Genomic DNA, 21,715 nt, shown 5'->3' with positions numbered 1-21,715 from the left:
AAATTTATATATATGTGGTACAAAAACAGGGGTCCTTTGGATAAAAATGCCCTCCCTTCCCTCCACACAAACACCAAAAAAAACCCCAAATCAAACAAACCTTAACACCTATCACTTTATTGCATCAATTCAGAGTAATCTTTCTCAAATCCATTACTGAGATGTGCTGCAAAAATGAATACACACTTTCTTCATTTGCTCTCCACTTTGACTGTTGAACACATTCTGCTTCAAGACTTCATTTGCAAACTTCATTTCCTCTCCACTTTGACTATTTTTCAAGCCAAACCCCAGAGTTGCAGTGCAGTTTGAGTTCTGAGGGTGCTCAGTGACAGCCCTGGGGTCTCACCTGGCCATGGCTCAGAGGACCAAGCCTGGAACAATGAGCTCAGCTCATGAAAGGCCATCAGAGAAGCCCAAGTGAAACTTGATTGTCCATGTAGAGCTGTAGGACTAAATACAGAGCAAGAGGACTTGAAAATAAAGTCAGTGAAAAATGTCAAAGCAGCTTATTGTGGATTTCTTCTTCTTAATTTTTCAATCATAATCAAATTTAAGACAAAATTGCAAAATTTTGGCTTGTCCTACTGTTGGTCTAGAGAAGGACTGAGAGCAAGAGGATGGGAGAGTTCCCCAAAATTTTGAACACCTTTTCCCCTTATTGTTGTTTCAGATGAGGAAAGGAAGAAGATAGGGTAAAGCAAATAAAAGCCAATGATCAAAGACACTTTTTTGAACTCCCAAAATGTAAACTAGTTGTTGAAGTCTAATTAGACCCCTTTTGTGCTCAGAAAAACAGGAGCACAGGCAAAGTTACAAAAGACCTGGGGGTTTTTTTACATATAAGTTTCCTCACTCTCCTCTGAGGTTCTTAAACCAGGAAGAATTTCTCTCTTGTTGGCAGTTTCTGGTTCTTTGCTGGTGGATCTTTCTGCATTTTTAATATCTGTCATCTCTTTGCCATCTGGTTTGAAGCGTTTGATAATTAAAACAGAGAGTACTATGTACAAGAGACAGCATCCTGCCCGTAGTCCTGCAATGAGGCCAAGATATACATTCCTGGGGAAATAAAAGGGACAAAATGCATTTATATTAATAAAACTTTCCAATTCTGTATGGAACCAAGTAGGATATAAAGAGCAGTTTGACAAAACCATCTATTCTCAGCTAGGTATTGCTTCACATTTGAAAATAAGAAATAACGGGCAGAAAGTAAACGACCTTGTGATATTTAGCCCCAGACAGGCTCTAATCAGGTATCAGACTCACAGCAGAAATGTCTGGAGTGTGCTGCCATCCAGCAGACTCTATTTTAGGGCTGACAAAAGAGGAGCTGCACCTGCTGGGCCTTTTTGCCTGTTGTCCCTGCCCTTCCCCAGCAGAGTCAGTGCTCCTGGCCACAGCTCCCCAGTCACTTGTATCCTCCCTCCAAGGGGATTTTGTGAAATTTCTTACACAATAAGAAGGAAATAAATGAGGGAGAGAATCTGCAGAGCTACACACATTCCACAGTTTTTCAGCACCCCACAAAGCCAAAGTGTCACAGAGTTACTCAGTGCATTTATTTCATTATTCAGTGCAGACTACAACCAAAGAACCAATTCTAATGACTTCAGGCAGTACCCTGCAATTTTAGATGTCAGACTGAATAAAAATTATTTGGTTTATTTACCTATTAAGGTCTAGTAAGGAAGAGTGGTGCTGTCAGACCCTAATCAGACAGCAGGCATGAGGAAAGCCCACCCTGGTTACTGCTCCCAGATGGCCAAACCCCAAAGAGGATTACCTGAACTCTTTTGTGTCGTACACTCTGCAGGACCCTGATCCCCCACAGCTTTTTGTCCCCCATTTCAAGCAGGTCTCATCTATCAAGGCACCAAAATAAATAGGGGCTGGGAGTCCTCCTGCAAAGAAAATTCTCATTACATGATCTCAAACATGGAGATCCCATTATTTAACTTCACGTAAAGAAATGAGGAAGTCAATCTATGCCTGTATAGAATGGGACTAAACATCCAGTTCCAGCTTTGAGATGACAAGATTTACTTAAGTAAAAGTACTTAAAGGGAGTTGAAACAATGGACTTAAAACAATAGCTTAAAAATATCCAGAAGGGAAACGTTAGCAATTCTCTTTAATGGTATTTTTCTTAGAAGTTTAACTTCCTTTGTTTAAAGAAATAATATAACCAACATTTCGTTTACAATCCCTGGTGTGGAATTACATGCCATGACATATGAATATTTATGTATGTTGATGTCTATATTCCGGTCTTGCTGTTAAAAGGGGATTAGTGCAGTGCAAAGGGATGAAATTAAGCACTTGCTCCATAGAAACTGCGTAATAAGTGTACTATTTATGTAGTACTGGAAGAATTTCTTTTAGACAGACAATTATGTTTTAATAGCATCAGTATGAGGGAGATTATGCAATTTTCTGAAGTTAACTGTCCTATAAAAATAGAAGATTGATTCTCTGCAAAATATGGACATTGAAAAAGAGATCCAAATAAATGACTACTTGGGCTTTCCTGAAAGGCAGAGTTTTCAAAATCAGCAAACAAGGGAAGATGAGGAGAGGTTCATTTGAGGCAGGGCAGATTATGTATCTGAACAATTAAATTATTATTTATTGCAGATAAACTCAAGAAACAAAAACATAGGCAAAGTACATGGGAACTTTAGGGGAATAATGGTCAGCAAAAGGGAGGATGGGTGTTAGGGCTATGCAGACTGATCAAGCTCAGGTACTTGTGTCCACAATAAAAAAAAAGAGAAACTCAAAAGTAAAATGAAATTTCCTTCCTTTGCCTCATTTATTTTCAGTGTAGAGAAAAAATCTGAAGAGATAATCATAATATGTAAATACATAATAATAATATGTAAATACCAGGTAATCATCATATGTAAATAGCAGGAAATATGTAGTAAGCTCCTCCAAACATTTTGAAATGTATAGTCTGCTTACAAAGAACAATTTTGGAAAATTTCTTTTGTTTTTCTCTGGAGCAAGGGCACTGCAATGGCTACCTCTGGTCTACCTCTTTGGCTTCTTTGTCTACCCACTTGAAAATCCCAAAGAAATTCAATCTTACCTAGTACTCTACCACCCAAAGCTTCTATCCCAACAGCAAAGGATTTCAGGTCTGGTGAAACAGATCTGGAAAAGAAATAAAAAGAGTGTTGAGGAGCAGAGAAATGGATCTGCAACCATGCTGAGAACACCTGCCCTTGCCTCACTGCAGCAGTGCTGTGGCTTACCCAGCACAGCCCCCTGGAACCCTGACTGAAAACATCCACCAAGTTAAAATTCACATGTAGAGTCTCCTTCCACAGAACAACACCCACTGAATTAAATGCAAGAATCTACAGAAACTCATCTTGAACCAAAGTTCCGGTTGTGAATACTTCTGGGAGATGATGCACAGGGATATGAAAGTGAACCCACCAAAAGAAGGCAGTTCAGGCCCATAAATTAAGCTCAAGCCTGGCTTTATTCACTGTGCAGTGATGACCAGAGGGAACAAGGGTGTGCAGTCCTTGTTGACTTAACCACCTCTGCCTCGAGCATTTTACAGAGAGACAGCAAATGTGAGTGACCTGGCTGTAAAAACACCTCATTGCCACCAGTGGAAAGCAGCCTGTGTCCATCAGGTGAGCTGGAGAATTGACAAAACCCAGGGGGGAGCACTGAGCTGGCACAGGGGCGGGAGGGAGCCTGGCTGTGCCCAGCCTGCCCTGCTCTGCAGTTTGTACACCGTGCTGTCTCTTCAGCAGCACCACCCAAGGCTTCTCACCACACAAATTAGGGCTCTGAAAACTGGCCAACAATTTTTATGCACACCTGTCCATAACCCAGGTGTGCCCTGCACTTAGAAGGAACTCAGCACTGCAGGAAATCAGCAGCTTAGCCAAGTTATTTAGTCATGTACAGTGACATTGTGATTCACCCATGAGCAGGAGGAGAACGACACTTCCATGTGACAGGCACAAAACATTGTCTTTTCTTCTGAATGTAAAATGCTTTCCAACTGAAGGAATGAAAATTTTAAAAAATATTGCTGCTATAATTCTGTGCCTATCAGCTGACCAAAAAAATGTGAGTATCAGACTTCTCCCAACACAGAAGATATTGTGAGGCCACAAGGCTTAACAAAGGTACCTGTTTTTCTCTGAGTAATGTGAACAGCACTGGCTATGGCTTAGCAATGCATCTCATTTCAAGTCCAATGCTTTGGTAAAAACATCCCTATCACTGGAATTGAAACCCAGCATTCAGGATCAGCATAATGCCCCCCCTTTCATCACCAAAGTATCCACTCAACATCAAACTAGAATTAAATTTCTGGACAGATATTTTGCTCTGCCTCTGAAAAGAGTTGGATTTCAGAGCACAGGTAAATAAATCCTCAGGAGTACAATTTGATCCACATGCCATTCCTCACAGCAGGAATGAAATAGTAGATGGCATTTTCTGTTTCTCTTTCCCCAAGCGTTATGGTCAAGGTAAGGTAAAGTATTTCACCTAAACATAATCATGTACGTAGGAGTGCCTCCTAAGGCTAAAATAAATGCACATGCAGTCTGTAATGCTAAAAAATAGGGAAAGGCTTTGGCACAGCTTTCTCTTTGGCACTGTCCCAAAACTGCAGAGGAATTGCCAAGCCCGAGCCCTTGTCCTTCCACACAGCTGCAGTTGTGAAACACCTGAAAGGAGAAGATGAGAAGAAGAATTTATATATTCAGAATTCAGCATCAATAAACAACTAGCTAGATTTTTCACTCCCCACACCAGCCAGGCTGTTGTTGATGCTGAAAAATCCTCTGCAATCATCTCTGCAGACTGATTGCCAGGTCACTGATATGCTCCAGCCTCTCTGAGCTGCTCCAGAGACACAAAGCAGCTGGAGTTCTAGTTTCAGCCATGCCACTGCTAGAACACAAGGTGCTCTGTGTGGGTTTAAAGTGGGTCAAAACTAAAAAAATCAGATGTGAACTGCTATCCAGCCATTCTGCTCAGGTATGCCATGAAGAATATGTGTAACAACAAGAAAAAATAGAGGTGTGGACCAAATATGCATCATTCACATAGGTCATTATGTGCTTAAACAGCATTTGGATTGATAATGGGCTTTGAAGTCAGCAGGACACATGGGTTTGGAGGCAAATTTTCCTGAAGTGAAGCCAGACAATATTGATGGGATGTTTAAATACAAGCCTGATAATGCTGCTTGTCTTTTTCAGTATTGTCAGTGAAGACAATTCTGCTTCTGCCAGAAGATATAAGCATTTGCACACTCTTCTGCAAACATGGTGTTTTTAACAGTCTTGCTCAGGCAGGATTATTTGATTTCCTGGAAATGGCTTTGCTGCTGGTAAAAATATCTTCCCTATATCTGGTCTAAAGCTGCCCTCTTCTAACTTAGAACCCTTGCTCCTTGTCCTATTGCAGAGTCATCTATCCCCTGGATATTTACCATATTTTTCCCTGTCCCAGATGATGATTTGCACCCTGCAAAGCAGGCTGTCATGTATGTGATGCCATCGTCCCCACAGACAGGGTCCCACTGGTCCAGCTTGCAGCTGCACTCAGCATTACAGCTGGCCACGTAGATGTGCTTGCTGGAGGAAAGGTGCTTCATTCTGGGGGACAACAGGAGGAAATTAAGGAATTATTTATTGGAATTATATATTTTAAAAAATTATATATATTAAGGAGTAGGCAGGAAAAACACGGAGAAAGTGAATTAATCAAAATAAACAGATATCTCCACTGTGAAGTTGTCATATTGACACTAAGGTGATTTCAGCTAAAATAAAGTTCTCTTGGGATTTTTCATCAGCAATAACATTTCTATGGATTGCCACTGAAAAGGCATGGAAATGAAAAGGCTGGGTGGGAATATGTGGCATTAATTTTGCATTTGAAAGCTCACCCTAAGAAAAAGAAAATCATACCTAGAATAGAGATTCTACATGGCCCAAGGAAAAACCATCATCTCCTCAGCAGTAGGGTATCATACCATATCCAGGTGATAGACGTAGGGTGTGAAAGTACAGAAAAAAATAAAACCAAAACAGCAATTGACATTTTTTCACTGGTTCCAGGTCACGGTACCAGGACACTCTGAGCACATGTCAGCAGTGCTCACTTTCCAGAAAGAAAATGTTAGGAGCATACCAGCTACAAATCATCCTAGCTGTGAGGTCAAATATAAGGTAAAAAATGTTCAAAAATTGACTTTTTTTCCTCCTTCTCCCTTCCCTCAGCCAAGAGCACACATTATGTAGGCTACATTTCCCCTAAGTCTCTTAGAAGGGAAGATCACTGAGGGATTTAGCCCTCATTAGGCTGTTGCTTGTCTTCAAAATACAAATTGTTAAATAGGTAAAAAACTAAGTGGGTCACTTAACCAGAAACACCTCTGGCATGTGCCAAATTCTCCAGACTCAGTTCTCCTGGAGAAACTCTAAATGCTCTTTATATATATATATTCTCTCATGCTCTTGATGCTTTTTTTAAATTCACTCTGTGGCATCAGATGTTGCACTCAACCAGGTCATAAAATCTATAAAAATATATAGATTATATTTCTATAGCATATTTATTTATTTTCATATAATGTAAACAAAAAAAACCCTTCTACTTAATCATATTAGTCAATTATACAAGAGTCCTACATTTCCCACAACACCTTAAATTGAAGCTTTGAAATAGAAGAAATTTAATTTGACCTGAATAACAAAAAAATATAAAACATCTGAACTGTAACCAATCACAAATGCTAAGAAATGGAAACAAAAAAAGCAAAAAACCCAAAAAACACCAATCAAAAAGTATATACTTATTTGTTTATAAAATCTATAAAAATATATAAAGAATAAACCAAAAAAAGAAAAAAAATTAAAAGCATGTACTTAATATTTTATAGAATCTATAAAAATATCTATATAATGTAAACAATAACAGACTTCTACTTAATCATATGAGTCAATTATACTTCTACTTAATCATATGAGTCAATTATACAAGAGTCCTACATTTCCCACAATACCTTAAACTAAAGCTTTGAAATAGAATATAGAAATTCAATTTGCCTGTAATAAATGTCATCTTTTTAAGCAATTTGCCAGAATATGTAGGTATATTGTCAGAAACAGAAAAATTTAGGAAAAAGAAATGTCCAGTTTAAACAAATTCAGAAAATAAAATTGGTATATTTTCCCCATCCCCAGCTTTAGGCATGACTTCAGGCTGACAATTGTGTCTCAAAACCTTGGATTTTTTTCTGTGCATCCCCCCAAAGCAGCAGCTGTGACAAGTGACCCTGGCAGCCCGAGGTGAGGGGTACAAACCCAGAGTAGGGCGCTGTCAGCCCGGCCACCTGCAGCACCTCACAGCTGCACGTGAAGTACAGGAGGTTCACCAAATATGCCACTATGAAGGTGATGCAGGCAAACTTGGCCATTTCAGCTATGTGAAGCTTGAATTTCTTGATCAGGAAGCCTCCTAGAAACATGCCCAGGATTGTGACAGGTAGAAGTATCACACCTGCAAAGAGACAGTAAAAAAAATGTTAACTGCTCTCACTTGCACTGGCTCTACATTTCTAAAATAAATAGGTATATTTCATTCTATTTCTAGAATAAATAGGTATCAGATACCTATTTTTGGGCAGATTCTTTGAGGTTCTATATTATCTTCTGGTAATTTCACATCCCCATTTTCTTTTGCAAATCATATTATGACTTTAGAAAGCTCAATAATAATTTGTGCTATATTGTTTGTATGTAGATATAAAAAAACCTGTACAGGTGCCTGTTAGAAGCTGGAGTAAATTTCTTAGCTCATACACACTTCATATGAAATAAAACATAAAACTTTATGAAAGCTACAAAAAAGTCTCCAAAATGGAACATAAAAGGAAGTTACATCTGGTTCTGCACTGGATTCCATTTTGACCTGAGAGTGAATAATGAGATTATTTGCATTTAGATTTAATCTGTTCAGTATTTCACAAACACCAGCCCTTACTTGCTAAACAAAGAGGTTTGACAAGGTGTTACTGGCAGGGGTTTGCCTTTCTGTGCTTTTACTGTTGATTAGTTTTCTTGGTCATTTCTGCCAAATTTTCTAAGCATTCAGGAAAAAAAAGATGGGAAAAAGAAAGTTCTCCCCACATTTGAGGTTGACAAAGGCATTATGTCTTCAGATTAAAGTAATTCAATATCAGTTCTACAATGACTTCACATAGCCTGGTTTTCCTTTCAGACTATGAGACCATATCAATCACTGTAAGATTAATATAATTTCAGCGGTCTTTTTTTGTAGAACACTATTAAGTACTTATTTCTGAAGGAACTGGCAAATAGAAAAACAGCCTTGAAATTAATGGAGTGACTCAAACTTTTATATTTTGGTTTCTTATTGCTTATAAAATTTGGATTTGTAATCAAAAGGAAAGAAGATTTATACCAATATGTTACTCTGAAAAGAAAAAAAATCACATATTTCATTAAACATTTTAAAATTTCTTTTCTATTAGTTTTTACTAAGTTGCAGCTGATGTCTGATGTGTGGTTTTTACTCATGAAAACAGACACAGCCTAAATCTCACTATGAAAAAACCTTCCACCCAGTTTTAATAATCCTCTAGCTCAGTGAATTAGGAGCACTAGGAAAGTTAACACTAAAATTAACATCCATTTTCAAAATACAGTAAGAAAGTTAGGAAACCACTACATGCTTTCTTTTTAACTAAAAAAAGTTCACATAAACTCCTTCTAAAACAGAAGGCAAGATAATAAATAAAAGCTTCCTTTTCGACACTGGAATTTGAGAAGAAGTCAGGTACCTACCAATTAAGAAGATGGCTTTTGCCACTGACACATTAAATTGCTGCTCCATAAACTTTGTCTCATAGGTTATTATCCCAACAAGGGAGTTGTACTGCAGAATGGTGAGGAAGATGAACACCACAAAAATTGGATTTCCAAACAGCTTCCTGAGTGCTGGCAAGAAATCTGCAATAGAGAGCAAATAGTGCACACCCTGCTAAACGCAGAGAGGAGTTGTTTTGGCATCCTTTAGATAGTGAAATTAACTTGGATTTAATTGCTGGCTGCCTTGAAGGTTATAATTCTGTGCTTATTACAGCACCTGGTTGCTCAGGTGAGAGTTCTCATTACCAACACGTGCCTGGTGTGAAAGGAGGAGCAGCACAGAGGATGCTGAGCTGGGAATCAGCATCCTGGATTATTTTATTATATTATTATGTGTGTGGCACAGGGCTCCTCACTCACAGCACACCTCCTCAATGCCTGCACAGAGCATCAACACCCTCCACCAAGAGTAAAATGTGGTTCCCAAAGCAGGAGCCTTCACCAACCACACAAGGACCCCACAAGAGGGTGATGTTTAGAAATCAGAAGCACCTGGCCTCAAAAAAAGGCTGGAATCATTCCTGGGACCTTTGGTTAGAATATTAAAATCCATTAAAACAAAGTGAACATAAACATCTGCATTTAGACTGTAGTCTGGCTCTTGGCACAGCTGCCTAAAACACATCTGTTGTAGGTGTGCACATATATACAAACAAAACCTTGGGTCTAATAATAAAAATATAAAAATAATAGCAATGGATGGTTGGATCTGGTGGTTACTATGTGGGATGAATTCAGCTTCCCTGAGCTCAAACACAGTAGCTACAAATCCAGGGAGTCTCCAACATCTAATGTAGTCATAATGAGCTCCATGTTTCCTTCCCAAACATTTGCCTCAGTTTCCTTGCCCAACACTTGCCAATCCTAGCTTGCCCACTATGGATTGCTCATCAATGAGGGATGGGATGTTTTCCCCACTCTCTCTTCATAACCATGGGATTGTAGCTGTCATACATCACCTCACAACTACCAACTGAGCATCTCTGGTGCTCAGAAAAACAGCACAGTTTTTTCTCAGCTGTCTGACATCAGAGGAGGACTGAAACTCACCCTTAGCATGTAATTATAATAGCACAAACTGAAGACATTTTTGCCCATAGTTTGCACTGCAGAAACCTGCATTTTGCTGAAGGTTGTGTGAGTCCATGCTCAGCTCACAATGAATCCATGAGACAGAATTGATATGCAAATATTTGGGCAATAATATTTCACCTTTTACTGCCTCTGAGAACTTTAATTGTGGCTGAGCTGGGGGTTCTATTTTACAGGGCTCTCCTTGAACAGACAAGTGACTAATCTTCCAGTTTTCATTCTCTCCTTCCTTTGGTAAGGAATAGGGCAAAAACCAGAAAGGCAATGAAGCAATGAAGTTGACAGCTCCACAGATAAGCAATCCAAGCCACCAGGCACCAACCCAGCGGCTGTCCTTAGGATTTATGCTGATGGCATCTATAAAATACAGAAAGACATGAAAATAGGGTAAATATTATGCAGAGCAAATAGGGTAAATAATATGCAGATTATTATACATTACTCTATATCCTCATATACATAATCAAAAAAACAGAACAGAGGTTATCAATGTCCCATATTAAGAATTTAAATACAGTTTGTTTTAAATCATAGAATCATAAAATAGTTTATGGTGGAAGAAACCATTAAGATCACCTCACTCCAACCTCCCTGCTTTGGGCAGGGATACCTTCCACTATCCCAGGTTGCTCAGAGCCCCATCCCACCTGGCCTTGGACACTTCCAGGGATGGGGAAGCCAGAGCTTCTCTGTGTTTCCTAAGTTGTAAATGACTCATCCCTGGAAGGGAATCAGTCCCATGAGTCCCATGCAGTCAAAAATAGATGTATACCTTCAGACCCGTGGTGGCATTTCCTTGCCACTATCCTCCAATACTCTCTGGGGGAATGAGCAAAAGGATCTTTACCACCAAAAAAAAAAACCAACCAAACAAACAAACAAACAACAACAAAAAAAAACCAACCCTTCCCTTTCTCAATTTCCCAGAGTGTCCTCCTTCTCCATCCCCAAACTCTACAGTTTTTCTCCAAATTTCCTCAATTTTTCCCTGGGATTAGAGACTTTAAAGTGATTTGAACAACAGCACGAGTTTAGAGATGAATCTTTGCTGCATGCTTTTTAAGAGAACATACTTTTTGCTAAGTGTTGAGAGTATCCATGAGCCTTTCACTGTTCCCTCAACAGGGGGATGGCCTTTTAGTCAACCAATCATTTGTTGTCAGCTGCACAGCAAGGGTGTAACAAGTGTGTGTACATGCATTAAAAAAAAAACAGTGGGGGTTTTTCAAGGGCTATTCCAACCGTGCTACAACGCCTGATTTTAAACCCTCAATTTTTGAGCAGGAAAAACTCTCTAGAGAGCCCCTGTTTTTGGGACAGTGAGCTAGGAAGGTGCTTTTTGGCATGGGGGTTCCTACACCCAGACACCTTCTGGCTGGATGTGCCACCCCACAGTGGTGGTCATGGTCCCTCACCGATGTCCACGACGCCGACGTCAACCCAGAGGCTGGCACAGAAGGAGCCCAGCAGGAAGCCCAGCGTTGGCCCAAACATGCCTGAGGATCTCACCAGGCCTGCAGGAGAAGTAAGACAGCAAAAAACTGCATGGAAAAGACAAACCTTCCTCTCTGAGGGCAAGGAAATGAGAGAGGAAGGAGCAGGGCATTGCGGAATGTCCTGAGGTGCGAGCTGCCCTGACCATAGCTGGGGTGGAGATCAGAGGCTGGGATGCCCATAGGAGCAAATGAAGGCTGCCAGAAACCCCACTGCATTTGCTGACCTGATGTGTAAATAAAGCACAATTTGATTTTGGTTACCACGAAAACTAATCAACAAAAAAAAAAAAAAAAAATCATCTAAATAATTCAGTCATAGGTTCTCACACTCCCTCGCCACTTTGTGTTGCTCTGTTGAAATTTAGTTGTGAGCAGGTAACAGGACCAAACTACAACTCAGTCATTTGGATTCCTGAATTCCAGTGCAGAACTGACACCTTGAAGTTGCAGAAGGATTAATTCCATTGGAAAAGAAGGAATTCTTTACCAAATGCCTGTAAGATCTTGCCCACATCCAGCACTGTGCTTTGTAAATCCTATTGCGTTCTACTGCAGAGATTTTCCTCCTCAGAGAGTTGGTTTTGCAAACTCTCTTCTGAATGTAGTGATTGCTCAGTTTATCACCCAGAACCTTTGTAATAAATTGTTACATCTTAACAAATATGCTAAATTTTCTGTTCCTTCCCATGGCGACTCTAGTATTATTACTGTCACCACAACTCTACCAAAATTATTTCAGTTCATTCTTTAAAGAAAATGCTGCCTCTGCCTCAAAATTACTTATGTTCTTACTCAACAAAATATTAAAGCACAAAGGAAAAAGGAGAGACAAAGCTGAGATTTCTTGTTCAAGGTAAAACAATGAGATTAATGCTCAAAATTCATCAGCAAGGCTTCACTGACCTTTTTATTATAGGACATTTTTTTTAAGTTTGTGCTTTAAAAGAATACTGATTATAAATTGATTCAGCCAGATGATGAAAAATAAGATACAGAAAATAATTAAAGTTAGCCAAGAAAAGAAAGACCTGTTCTATAGAAAACACTGTTTTAACTTCCACTTTTTTTACAAAGTGATTCAGTCCACCAAAATGGAATAAGTGACTGAAAACTGCTATTCTGAAAGTAAAAATGAAATATTTTAATAAACTGTTAACTAAATCTTTTATTTCTCTGCCATAAATTAATTTCCATTTTGGTTGAATCCATGTTTACTTTATCTTTTTGATCCCACTTGCCCAGTAGTCCCAACCTGTCTCACTCTCTCCCACATTAAATTCTGACAAGAAAAAATTCAGCTAAACTTTTTAAAATACCTTTAATCAGAACCTCAGGGGAGATTACAAATATTTTGCATAACTGCTGAGTGGAATGCTTGTTTTTGACACAATATTTCCATTTTTCTTCAACCTGCAGATTTCCTCATTCCCAAATTAAGACATTGGCTATGGCCTTACCCTGTAGCATCACATGCTGAGCTCTTCCTGAAACTGTGTCTTAATGTCTTTCTGACCAGCTCAGTTTCACCAACTTGACTTCAGGCCACACAAACATCCCATGCTAATAAATCAGTTTGCCAACAAATTAATTAGCTTGGGTGTAAGTCTCTCTGTCTTGGGCAATAGGTTATGTGCAGTCAAAACAAGATCAAAACCCCAATTAGAAAGGATTTGTTACAACACCCTGGCAAGGTGTTGTTTATCCTTCAGCAAAAAGTGGCTTTAAAAAGCTTTCAACTGGAAGTGAAATGTGAAATTCAAAAAGCCAGGTAAGAGCTCCTGAAACACATTCACATTGCTGTAGTTAATTGTGACTTCATTAGAGATCCTCATGTTAAGGATCATTCCCTTATCTGTGAAATAGTGATTAGGAAGAATTTGGTTCTCTGAAGATGTAGTACTAAAGTTGATATGCCAGATAAGACAGATATGACTTTGTACTTTGGGGAAATGAGTATTTGATTATGCTTCTCTTCATCACAGATGCTCCTCTGGGAAAGAAAAAGGCCATCCTGGAGTTATCCCTAGAAAATAAATATGAGAGCTCTTTTGCACTGCTTGGGGTTTTTTGTCTCTGTACAGCTCAAAGTTACCTAGATAATTTTTTTGTTGAGTATTTGCTTGACTATAGAAATGTTAAAGAACAGAATGTCTAGCATAAAAATGGCTCATTTGTACATTACCTATGTAAAATGCTGAGTTTTCTTCTTTAGAAAAATCATCAATATATGAAACTCCCAGAGGCATAATTGGTGCTTCCCCAATTCCACGTAGGAGGTTCCCCACCAACACAAAAAGCCACAGATAGGAATTTGTTGTTTTCTCACATCCTGCAGGCCATAAACATTTATATTTCTGTGAACATAATTCTGTCAATGCTTTACAGCAGCAGTAAAATAAGATAAAATATGAGGATTAACAATCATTATAGGGTGGGTTTATATACATCATGGTTTCTAGCAGGGATTTTACTGCTTTCCAGTAAAAAAGGGTTCACAACAGGGACAAGCTGAAGGGAATCCAGCATCAGAGCTTTATCTTACCATCATTTATCACTGTGCTGAGTGTTTCTGTAGCATCTGTGGCTGGAGGGCCCTCAGACCCTGGGGAGCAAGCTGACACACTCGTGGAGGAGTTGTCCACACTAACAGTTATCCTTTCATAATTGTAACTGGAAAACAACTGTGTGAAATACAACTGACACACGAAGGACTTTGCTCTGCAGGAAGCGTGTCTGAGCCCTGTTCACATGTGTTCATTCCTGTCTCACACACACAAAGTGCCGGGGAGGCCCATTCCCAGTGCTTTGCTTAAAAACAAATGGGTATCTCCATACCATTCTCAAATGTTCTGATGATTCTAACCCCAATATTTTCCTGAAATAAAGAGCAACAAATCTGCTCCCACAGATCATTCTTTAGACTGCAGGACAGAGTGAGAGTTCATACACATCTGTGTTTTTCCATAATGGCACCTCTTTCTTACCTTTCTGACAGATGCAAGAATGCCAAAGGATTGGAAAGGTAGGACCTACATCTGACAATTATGTGTTATAGCTTAAATGTGAATGGGGTATTTAGACATTTAATTCTTCCCAAGTTTAGATTAAAATATTCAGCATTTTAAAGAGCTTATCATGAGTAGCCACTATGAAGAAAGAAACCTTTTCCACCAAGATCTAAGTACAGTTCACTTAAATATAAAAAAGGAAACACAGTTAAAAAATTATATTTATATTTATATTTATATTTATATTTATATTTACATTTATATTTATATCCATCCCAGGTGAAAAATTCAATCCAATTTATCCTTAGTTATGCATAAGTTCTGTAGAAATCTGAGGTTTCTCTCCTGCTTACCTGTAGCAAAAGGTAAACTTTCAGAGAGGAAATCAGAAAGCCAATATTTAAAAATCCGCCCATTTTCCTGTCAGAATAGCTGGAAGAAACTAATACTGCCAGGCTTTTAACTCAGATGTATGCTTTAAAAACCACTTTGTATGATCAGGTTCAATTAGTGCACAACATAAAAAGTCTCCATATTTACCGTCCCATTAGGAACTGAGGCATCACTGACAAAAAAGCTCCTACAGACATGATGAGACACCCAACAGCAATTATTTTTGGCCTATGAACTCTTGGTCCAAGGTAGCTCACCAACACCATCACCATCAAGTTACCTGCATCAACAGGAGAGAGAGCAAGCACAAAAAATAGGTTTTTTGGGAGTGAAAGAGTACTAAGAAGCACTGATCCACTTTTGAAGTACATATACCTATCTCAAAGCTGCCATCAATAATGCCAACAATTGATGATGAGATTTCAAATCTCCTTTCAATTTGACTGGACATGCTCTTCATGTAGCTTCCAGACAATCCTTTGGCAAAAAAGGAAAAAGCTAGAGCTCCAAGAAATATCTGAAGAGAGAAAATAATTAAGTTTGCAAAGTAACAGTTTTTGCTTTACAGCTGGATGCCTGAGCAACCCAGTCAAGAAGCAGAAAAATCCTATGCTTTGCTTTCTAATTCTCTGTGAGAACCTGCCTATTGTTATCATTAAAACAGATTTTACTTTCTTTTTCAGGGTGGCCTCCAAAACCTCTGCTACTTCAAAGAAAAGGAATATTGATATTGATGGTGTGCATCTTCTAACTTTCTAGTACATTGGTTCAGCTGTTTCCTTCCTTAGGAAAAACTTGCAATTTTTCCATAGGAAAAACTTCTTCCTTAGGAAAAACTTGTTGCTTAATTCTGATATTCATATCTCATACTCATATCTGGTACTTATATCTTATTCCCTCTCCTTCTCCTGTTCTAAAACACATTAATAAAAAGATATATCTGCAACTACCACTGTGACTCTAGCACACCTCTAAATGAATTGTTAGCAAAATATGACCTCATTTTTCTACTTCTGAGCATATTTAACTTCTGTATGCTTGGAATCACAACCACAGAATAAGAATGGTTTGGGTAGGAAGGGATCTTAAAGGTCATCTTTAGATCATCTTTAACATCATCTTTAGATCACCTTTAGATCTTTAGATCATCTTAAAGATCATCCCCTGCCATGGGCAGAGACACCTTCTACCAGACCAGGTAGCTCAGAGCCCCATCCAACCTGGCCTTGGACTCTTCCAGGGATGGGGCATCCATAGATTCTGTGGGCAGCCTGTGCCAGGGCCTCACCACCCTCACAATGAAGAATTTCTCCCTAATATCCCATCTAAATCCACTCTCTGTCAGTTTGAAGCCATTCCTCCTTGTCAATATTCTCTCTTCATCTTCCTTGTTGGCTCCTTCAGGTACTGGAGGGCCACAAGGAGGTCAGCCCTGAGCCTTCTCCTCTCCAGCCCCAATTCTCCAGCCTTTCCCTCTGTGTCCCTCCTCTGGGCTAGCTCCAGCAGCTCCCTGTCCTTCCTGTGCTGGGGCCCCAGAGCTGGAGGCAGCTCTGCAGGTGGAGTTTCAGCAGGGCAGGGCAGAACCTCTCCCTCCCCTGCTGTCAAAATCCCTTCCATCCCCCTATGGATGCAGCCCAGGTCATTTTTCCCACCACATATAGCACCAAACAGTGCCATACATAACTGACTGAATTTTGAAAGGACTTCAAATGAAAATTCAGTGTTCCAGAGAAAATATGTGGTGAGGGCTCTTCCATACCTTTAGCTTTGAACAGTTATGGCATAGAGTCTTGGCAGGAGCTGCACTGCCGTCACTGTCCTGGAACAGGGATTTTTCTTTAAGCTGGCCAGCAGTGATTGGTCTGTCCATGGTTTTCCTTCTCCAGGTCTTCCTGTTTGAAAAATATTGCTATGTTTAACTATTATTGGCATAAGAATTGCATGTTCCAAAGTTTTTCAGACATACTCAGTGGTGAGACACTACTTGAGATATCTGCACATTCAATCTTTTCTCATCTTTGAGCACTCATTAAAGACTTCTCAAAGTAACTACTACTGCAACTAATTAAGGACTGATGCACCTGATTTGTGACACCTGCTTTCTAAAAGGCTCCAGGACTTTCTTGGCCAGATGGAAAAGTTATAGGTAACTCACTGAAGATTTTTAGAAATCTCTGTGGAAAAGGAAAGTCCCCAGGCAGCTGGAGGCTGGGACAGTTGGTCAGAAAAACATCTTCACCACACTTGAGACAATCCTTTCTGAGATATGCATTTTTGATCACTGTTCCAGAATAAATGGACCTTTGGTGTGATCCAGTAGGCTTCTGCTATTATATTTCTGAGGATTTTCTCAGTGAACACTACCATTCTGTCAGCATTTGAATGAATAACATTATTTATTGGATAAATCTTTGTAGAATCAGACCACAAATGATGACAGAAGAGAAAATAGGGTTAGCAGTAGGGGAGATAAAGATATATTAAGGGGAAAGAGAGCACTGATTAAAAGAAACAAATAATGACTATCTGTAAGCCCACAAGCCTTCACAAGTTCCTGCAGGACAGATGATAAATGTAGATATTTTAATAAGACTGATAAAGTTTTAAGTTTAAAAGTTAGCTCTGATTCAAGGAGTCAGCTATATTGGCTTGTGTAGATTAAGCTGATCAGGGGAAAGCAGCTAATACTGAGGCATCTGGAATGATAATAAGTTTGAAAAAAAAATTTCCAAGTTTGTCTGTTGGAAAACTGGTGCCACAGTACCAAAATCAACCAGTTAGCTCCTATATACACATACACATATATACTAAAAGATACAGAGTATATCAAGAAATTGGCCTGTAACATTTTCCCCTCAAGACACTGGAATCTCAAACATGCCACACTGTTTCAGCCACATGAGACCTTTCCAGGTTTCCCTCCTGCAGGCCCCTGAGGCCAACTGACCCCTGAGTGGAGCCCACCTAAGTGTCGTGGGGGATTTTTGACACCGGGGTTGTGGGGATGAGGCAGGGTCCCAGGAAGCCCCACAAAAATCACTGGGTTCCTCCGAGGAGTTCCTCTCTCCCAAGAAAGATGCCCAGGGCTACCTGGGTTCCCTGGGAAATGCCCACCTATGCCAGAAAGGACAACAAGCTTAGAAACCCAACAATCCCCTAGAAGTTCCTCCTAAGCACTGAAAATAGGCACTAATGTCTCATAAAAAGATATAAAGCCTCATAAGGACTCTAACTTGATTTTTGTAAATTTTAGTTCCAAACCCTACTCCAGTAGGAGGGGACTGTGAAAAGCAAGCTTGTATATTTCAGACTAAGCCCCATATGAAATTTCTAAAGGGACCTAAGCTACCTCAGACCACCTTCAGCAGCTTCTAAATTTAAAAAAAAGTTTCAAAAGTAAGCTATAGATAATTAAAGCATGGTGAAGTCAGACTTACCCCAGTCTTTAAAGGATTGGAGCTGAAAGACAGAGTTCTCTAAAGCAAATACATTATTTATATGTATTTTGCTGATGATTAACTTTGTGAAACATCTGACTCTGGTAAATAAAGAGTATGTCAATCAGTGACATGGTTTTCTTTTCAATATTTCAAATTTTAAATATAAAATTTTATTTGTGGTGCCAGACTGATAATCTACCTGAAACTCATAGAAAATGTTAAATTGTAGAAACACTTCTCTTACACCTAATCGAGCAATCACATTTTCCATAACGACTCTATGAGAATCTGAACTTTGGCAAACCAGTGAGTCATTGACACCAGTGGTATTTAAAGTTAAGCAAGAAAAATGATAAAAGATTTAATTAATGAATTAGGGGTAATGGATAGTTTTTCTACGGAGGGATAAAATACACTGCTCCCGATGGGAGTGACAGCACTTATCCTTAAAAAAAAGAAAATAATTGAATTTGCAGAAGTGTACTTTAAAGCTTTTCAAGTTTAGTGACAACGAGATGTGCAGAAAGGCTGCACTGGGAGCTCACAACTGAACAAACAACCGAGGTAAACAGCAAATGGAAGGGAGCAGGGAGGAGGGACAGAGCAGTCACTTACTTTGTGTCAGAGCGGTGTCAGGCTGGTTCTCTCCCATGCCCTGGGCTCCAGGCTCGGAGCCAGCGCAGCGTCACAGCCAAAGCTGCAAAGCTGTGACACAGCCTGCTCCCACAAGTGGAGCACCTCACCACATGGCTCTTAAACCTTGGATCCTTGGATTTCCTTCTTATGGTGATTGCAAAACTTTCCCCCAGTCAGCACTGCCAGAGCTGTGCAGGAGGCAGGTCTGGTGCTGCCACTGCTCTGGCAGCCTACCTGCAGCAGTGCCAGCCTCTCCCGGCTGCTGGAACAACTTGTTTTCTTCACTCTTTCTTTCTTTCTTTTTCTTTTTTTTTTCTTTTTTTTTTTTTTTTTCTGATGTCTAAACATTGGGGCTGCATCAAGCACCTCTCAAAGGGAAGTCCCTGCCATCCACCCAACGAGCAAGGAATGGTTCAGCTCAGGCACAAGAGCCCTGGGAGTGCAGGCTCAGCTTCTCCAAGCACCTGGAGCCTCCCAGCTCACTCTTTAGTGCCTTGGAGGAGGGTCACAGAGACACCAAGGGGTGGCTGAGCTCCTGGGAGGCCATGAACAGCTCATGGACATCTGCCAGTTTTGGGGATGAGCCCTCTGTGCCACAACTCCGATACAGTGACATGCAATTCACCCCAATCCAGTGGTTTGCATGCAGAGCCTTGATTATCTTCTTCTGTATAAAAATACAATACGGGATTTGCTAAAGACTAAATGAACTCAATTATTTATGAGTTATGGAATCATAAAATTTAGTCAGAACTAAAAAAAGAACATTATTAAAGCTAAAAGAAGTTATAAACTTGCTAAGTATATAAATATGCAAGCTCTCTCTCATTGCCTCCTGAAACTTGCAGGTTAACTGCAGACAGTCATTTTTTCTGTCATGTTTGCACTTGTTAATGGATTTGGCGTGATAGAATTTTACACATTTTACTGTGATCATTATATATATATATATATATATTTATGTATATATATGGGTCTTAATTAAAAGTTTCAATTTTTCTGTTTTACCAGCACAACTATATGCTCTCTATATTTGCCCTCAATGAGCAAATGAAAACACAACTTATTTCCACCATTTCATAAGAATAATTGCAAGAGGACAAAATGTTATTTTCTATGATCATTTTAGTGCAGTGTTCCTGCATTACTATTTAATGCTGATTTCTTGTTTAATTAATTTAGCTTTAATGCAAGGAAACATTGTCCATGTTGAAACTCACTTTCTCTTAAGAGAGTTCAGAATATGGGAAATCCATCAAACCTATTCTTTAGATAAATTGATTCTCATTTGCATACTTTTACTCAGGTGAAGAACATTTATCTTTGCCTACTTCTTAATGCCTTAATTATTTTAATTTTTTTAATCTTTAAAAAGCTTAGATTCATTTACCAGAATATCATTAGAATGAAGCAGCTTTTGCGTCATCTGACATTGTCAAATTTATACATACTGCAACATGTATTTGAACTGCTTTTAACTATTACAATATCGCAAAGCTAGCAGGGGAAAAAGGTATGAACATTAGCAATGAGTTCCCTATTTATTCTTGTCAGTCTGAACCCAGGTGGAAAAAGTGAAGTGTGTTGGAAAGGCCCCTGCAAGCCCACTGTCTGTCAGGAGAGCAGGCTCTGAAACACAGCTCCCAAGATGAGACACCCACAAGAAATGTGTTTAAAAGTTGAATACACAGAAGTTTGTCTCTAGGGGACGTGATTCCTGTGATCCTGGCATATACAAGGCAATATCCACTCACAAGGCCGCCCCACATGGATTCAGTGTAGACACATCCAGATGAGCCACTCAGCCAGGCTCACCTTACAGTCAGAGGAGGGAAAAGAAGCATTTCCAAAGAAGTGGGTCCTCTGATCTATTCTAGGTACTTACTTTAGGTAGGAGATGGGATGAGCTCCAGATATGACTGGGAAAGGCCAAGAGCAGTTTTGGCAACAGAAAGTCAGGAGAGATGAATCCCACTGTAAAAGATTTCATAAAAACAGTCTTCTGCAGCCTTTGCAAGCTGAGCTGCAGTGCCTGTGGCAGCGTTTGCCGTCATGCCTTGTCCAAAGCAGTTGTGATGCAGCAGCTGCTGGAAGGCGAGGAACTTCCTTCCTTGCTATGGAAGGGCAGTCCTGGAGGGCCAAGGCACATCTGCAGGTGCTGGCCAGCCCAGGGGAGCGTGCTGGAGGAGCACAGCACCAGCAGCACACACCAGAGCCAACATTTAAAAAAAAAAAAAAAAAAAAGAATAGGAGAAAGAAAAGGATATCTGAACATGCAACACTGTGGGCTGTTGTGTCAGCCACCAGCCTGACAAGTGGCTGTACTGGGAACCTGTTCTGCAAGGCTCATGGCAGCCCAGAAACTCAAAATCAGGAGAGCAGTTCAGCAATGAGGAAGTGTTTGCTGCTGCTGCTGCTTCCAGCATCACCAGGGCTGGCTGTGACAGGCTGTGTGCCCAGGGTGGGCTGCAAGAGCCCCCTGCAAACAGCTCCAGGAGCTGCCCCCTGCCAGCCAGGCTGTGCAGCACCACCTTCCACCTTCCCAAAGTAGGAGGGAGTGTCCCTGCTGGGATGTGCCTGGCTGGCTGCACGCAGCACCCGTGTGTGCTGAACCGCATCTAAAGGGTGCAGGATGCTCTGCAGCCAGGGACACCCAGGGAGACAGTGCTCAGCCATCTCCTTCCCCCAGGAGGTTATTTTGTGTGGCA

The 21,715-nt window shown here is 40.0% G+C and overlaps 1 protein-coding gene across 1 annotated transcript; it reads right to left on the bottom strand.

Moving 5' to 3' along the window:
- Positions 1 to 101: 101 nt before the first annotated feature.
- Positions 102 to 15,443, bottom strand: LOC136556517 (solute carrier organic anion transporter family member 1C1-like). Its single transcript, XM_066549778.1, has 13 exons — positions 15,307 to 15,443; positions 15,079 to 15,211; positions 14,073 to 14,200; positions 13,713 to 13,859; positions 11,450 to 11,548; positions 10,155 to 10,391; positions 8,859 to 9,023; positions 7,356 to 7,551; positions 5,477 to 5,642; positions 4,525 to 4,706; positions 3,095 to 3,159; positions 1,787 to 1,904; positions 102 to 1,059 (listed from the first exon to the last, which is right to left on the bottom strand). Exons 1-13 carry the CDS (start codon positions 15,389 to 15,391, stop codon positions 837 to 839), a joined length of 1,944 nt encoding a protein of 647 aa, XP_066405875.1. The 5' UTR covers positions 15,392 to 15,443; the 3' UTR covers positions 102 to 836.
- Between the last annotated feature and the right edge of the window lie 6,272 nt (positions 15,444 to 21,715).

This window comes from Molothrus aeneus, chromosome 5, assembly GCF_037042795.1.
Source record: "Molothrus aeneus isolate 106 chromosome 5, BPBGC_Maene_1.0, whole genome shotgun sequence".
Classification (NCBI taxonomy): Eukaryota; Metazoa; Chordata; class Aves; order Passeriformes; family Icteridae; genus Molothrus; species Molothrus aeneus.
This window is presented reverse-complemented; position numbering and strand designations above follow the sequence as displayed.

Coding starts and splice junctions, on each gene's coding strand:
- LOC136556517 (XM_066549778.1), bottom strand. CDS start 15,391: ATGAAGAGCATGTCCAGTCAAATTGAAAGGAGATTTGAAATCTCATCA. Junction 1,905..3,094: donor TTTGGGTGGTAGAGTACTAG/GTAAGATTGAAT, acceptor TTTTCTTTGCAG/GAGGACTCCCAGCCCCTATT. Junction 1,060..1,786: donor TACGACACAAAAGAGTTCAG/GTAATCCTCTTT, acceptor TTATTTCCCCAG/GAATGTATATCTTGGCCTCA.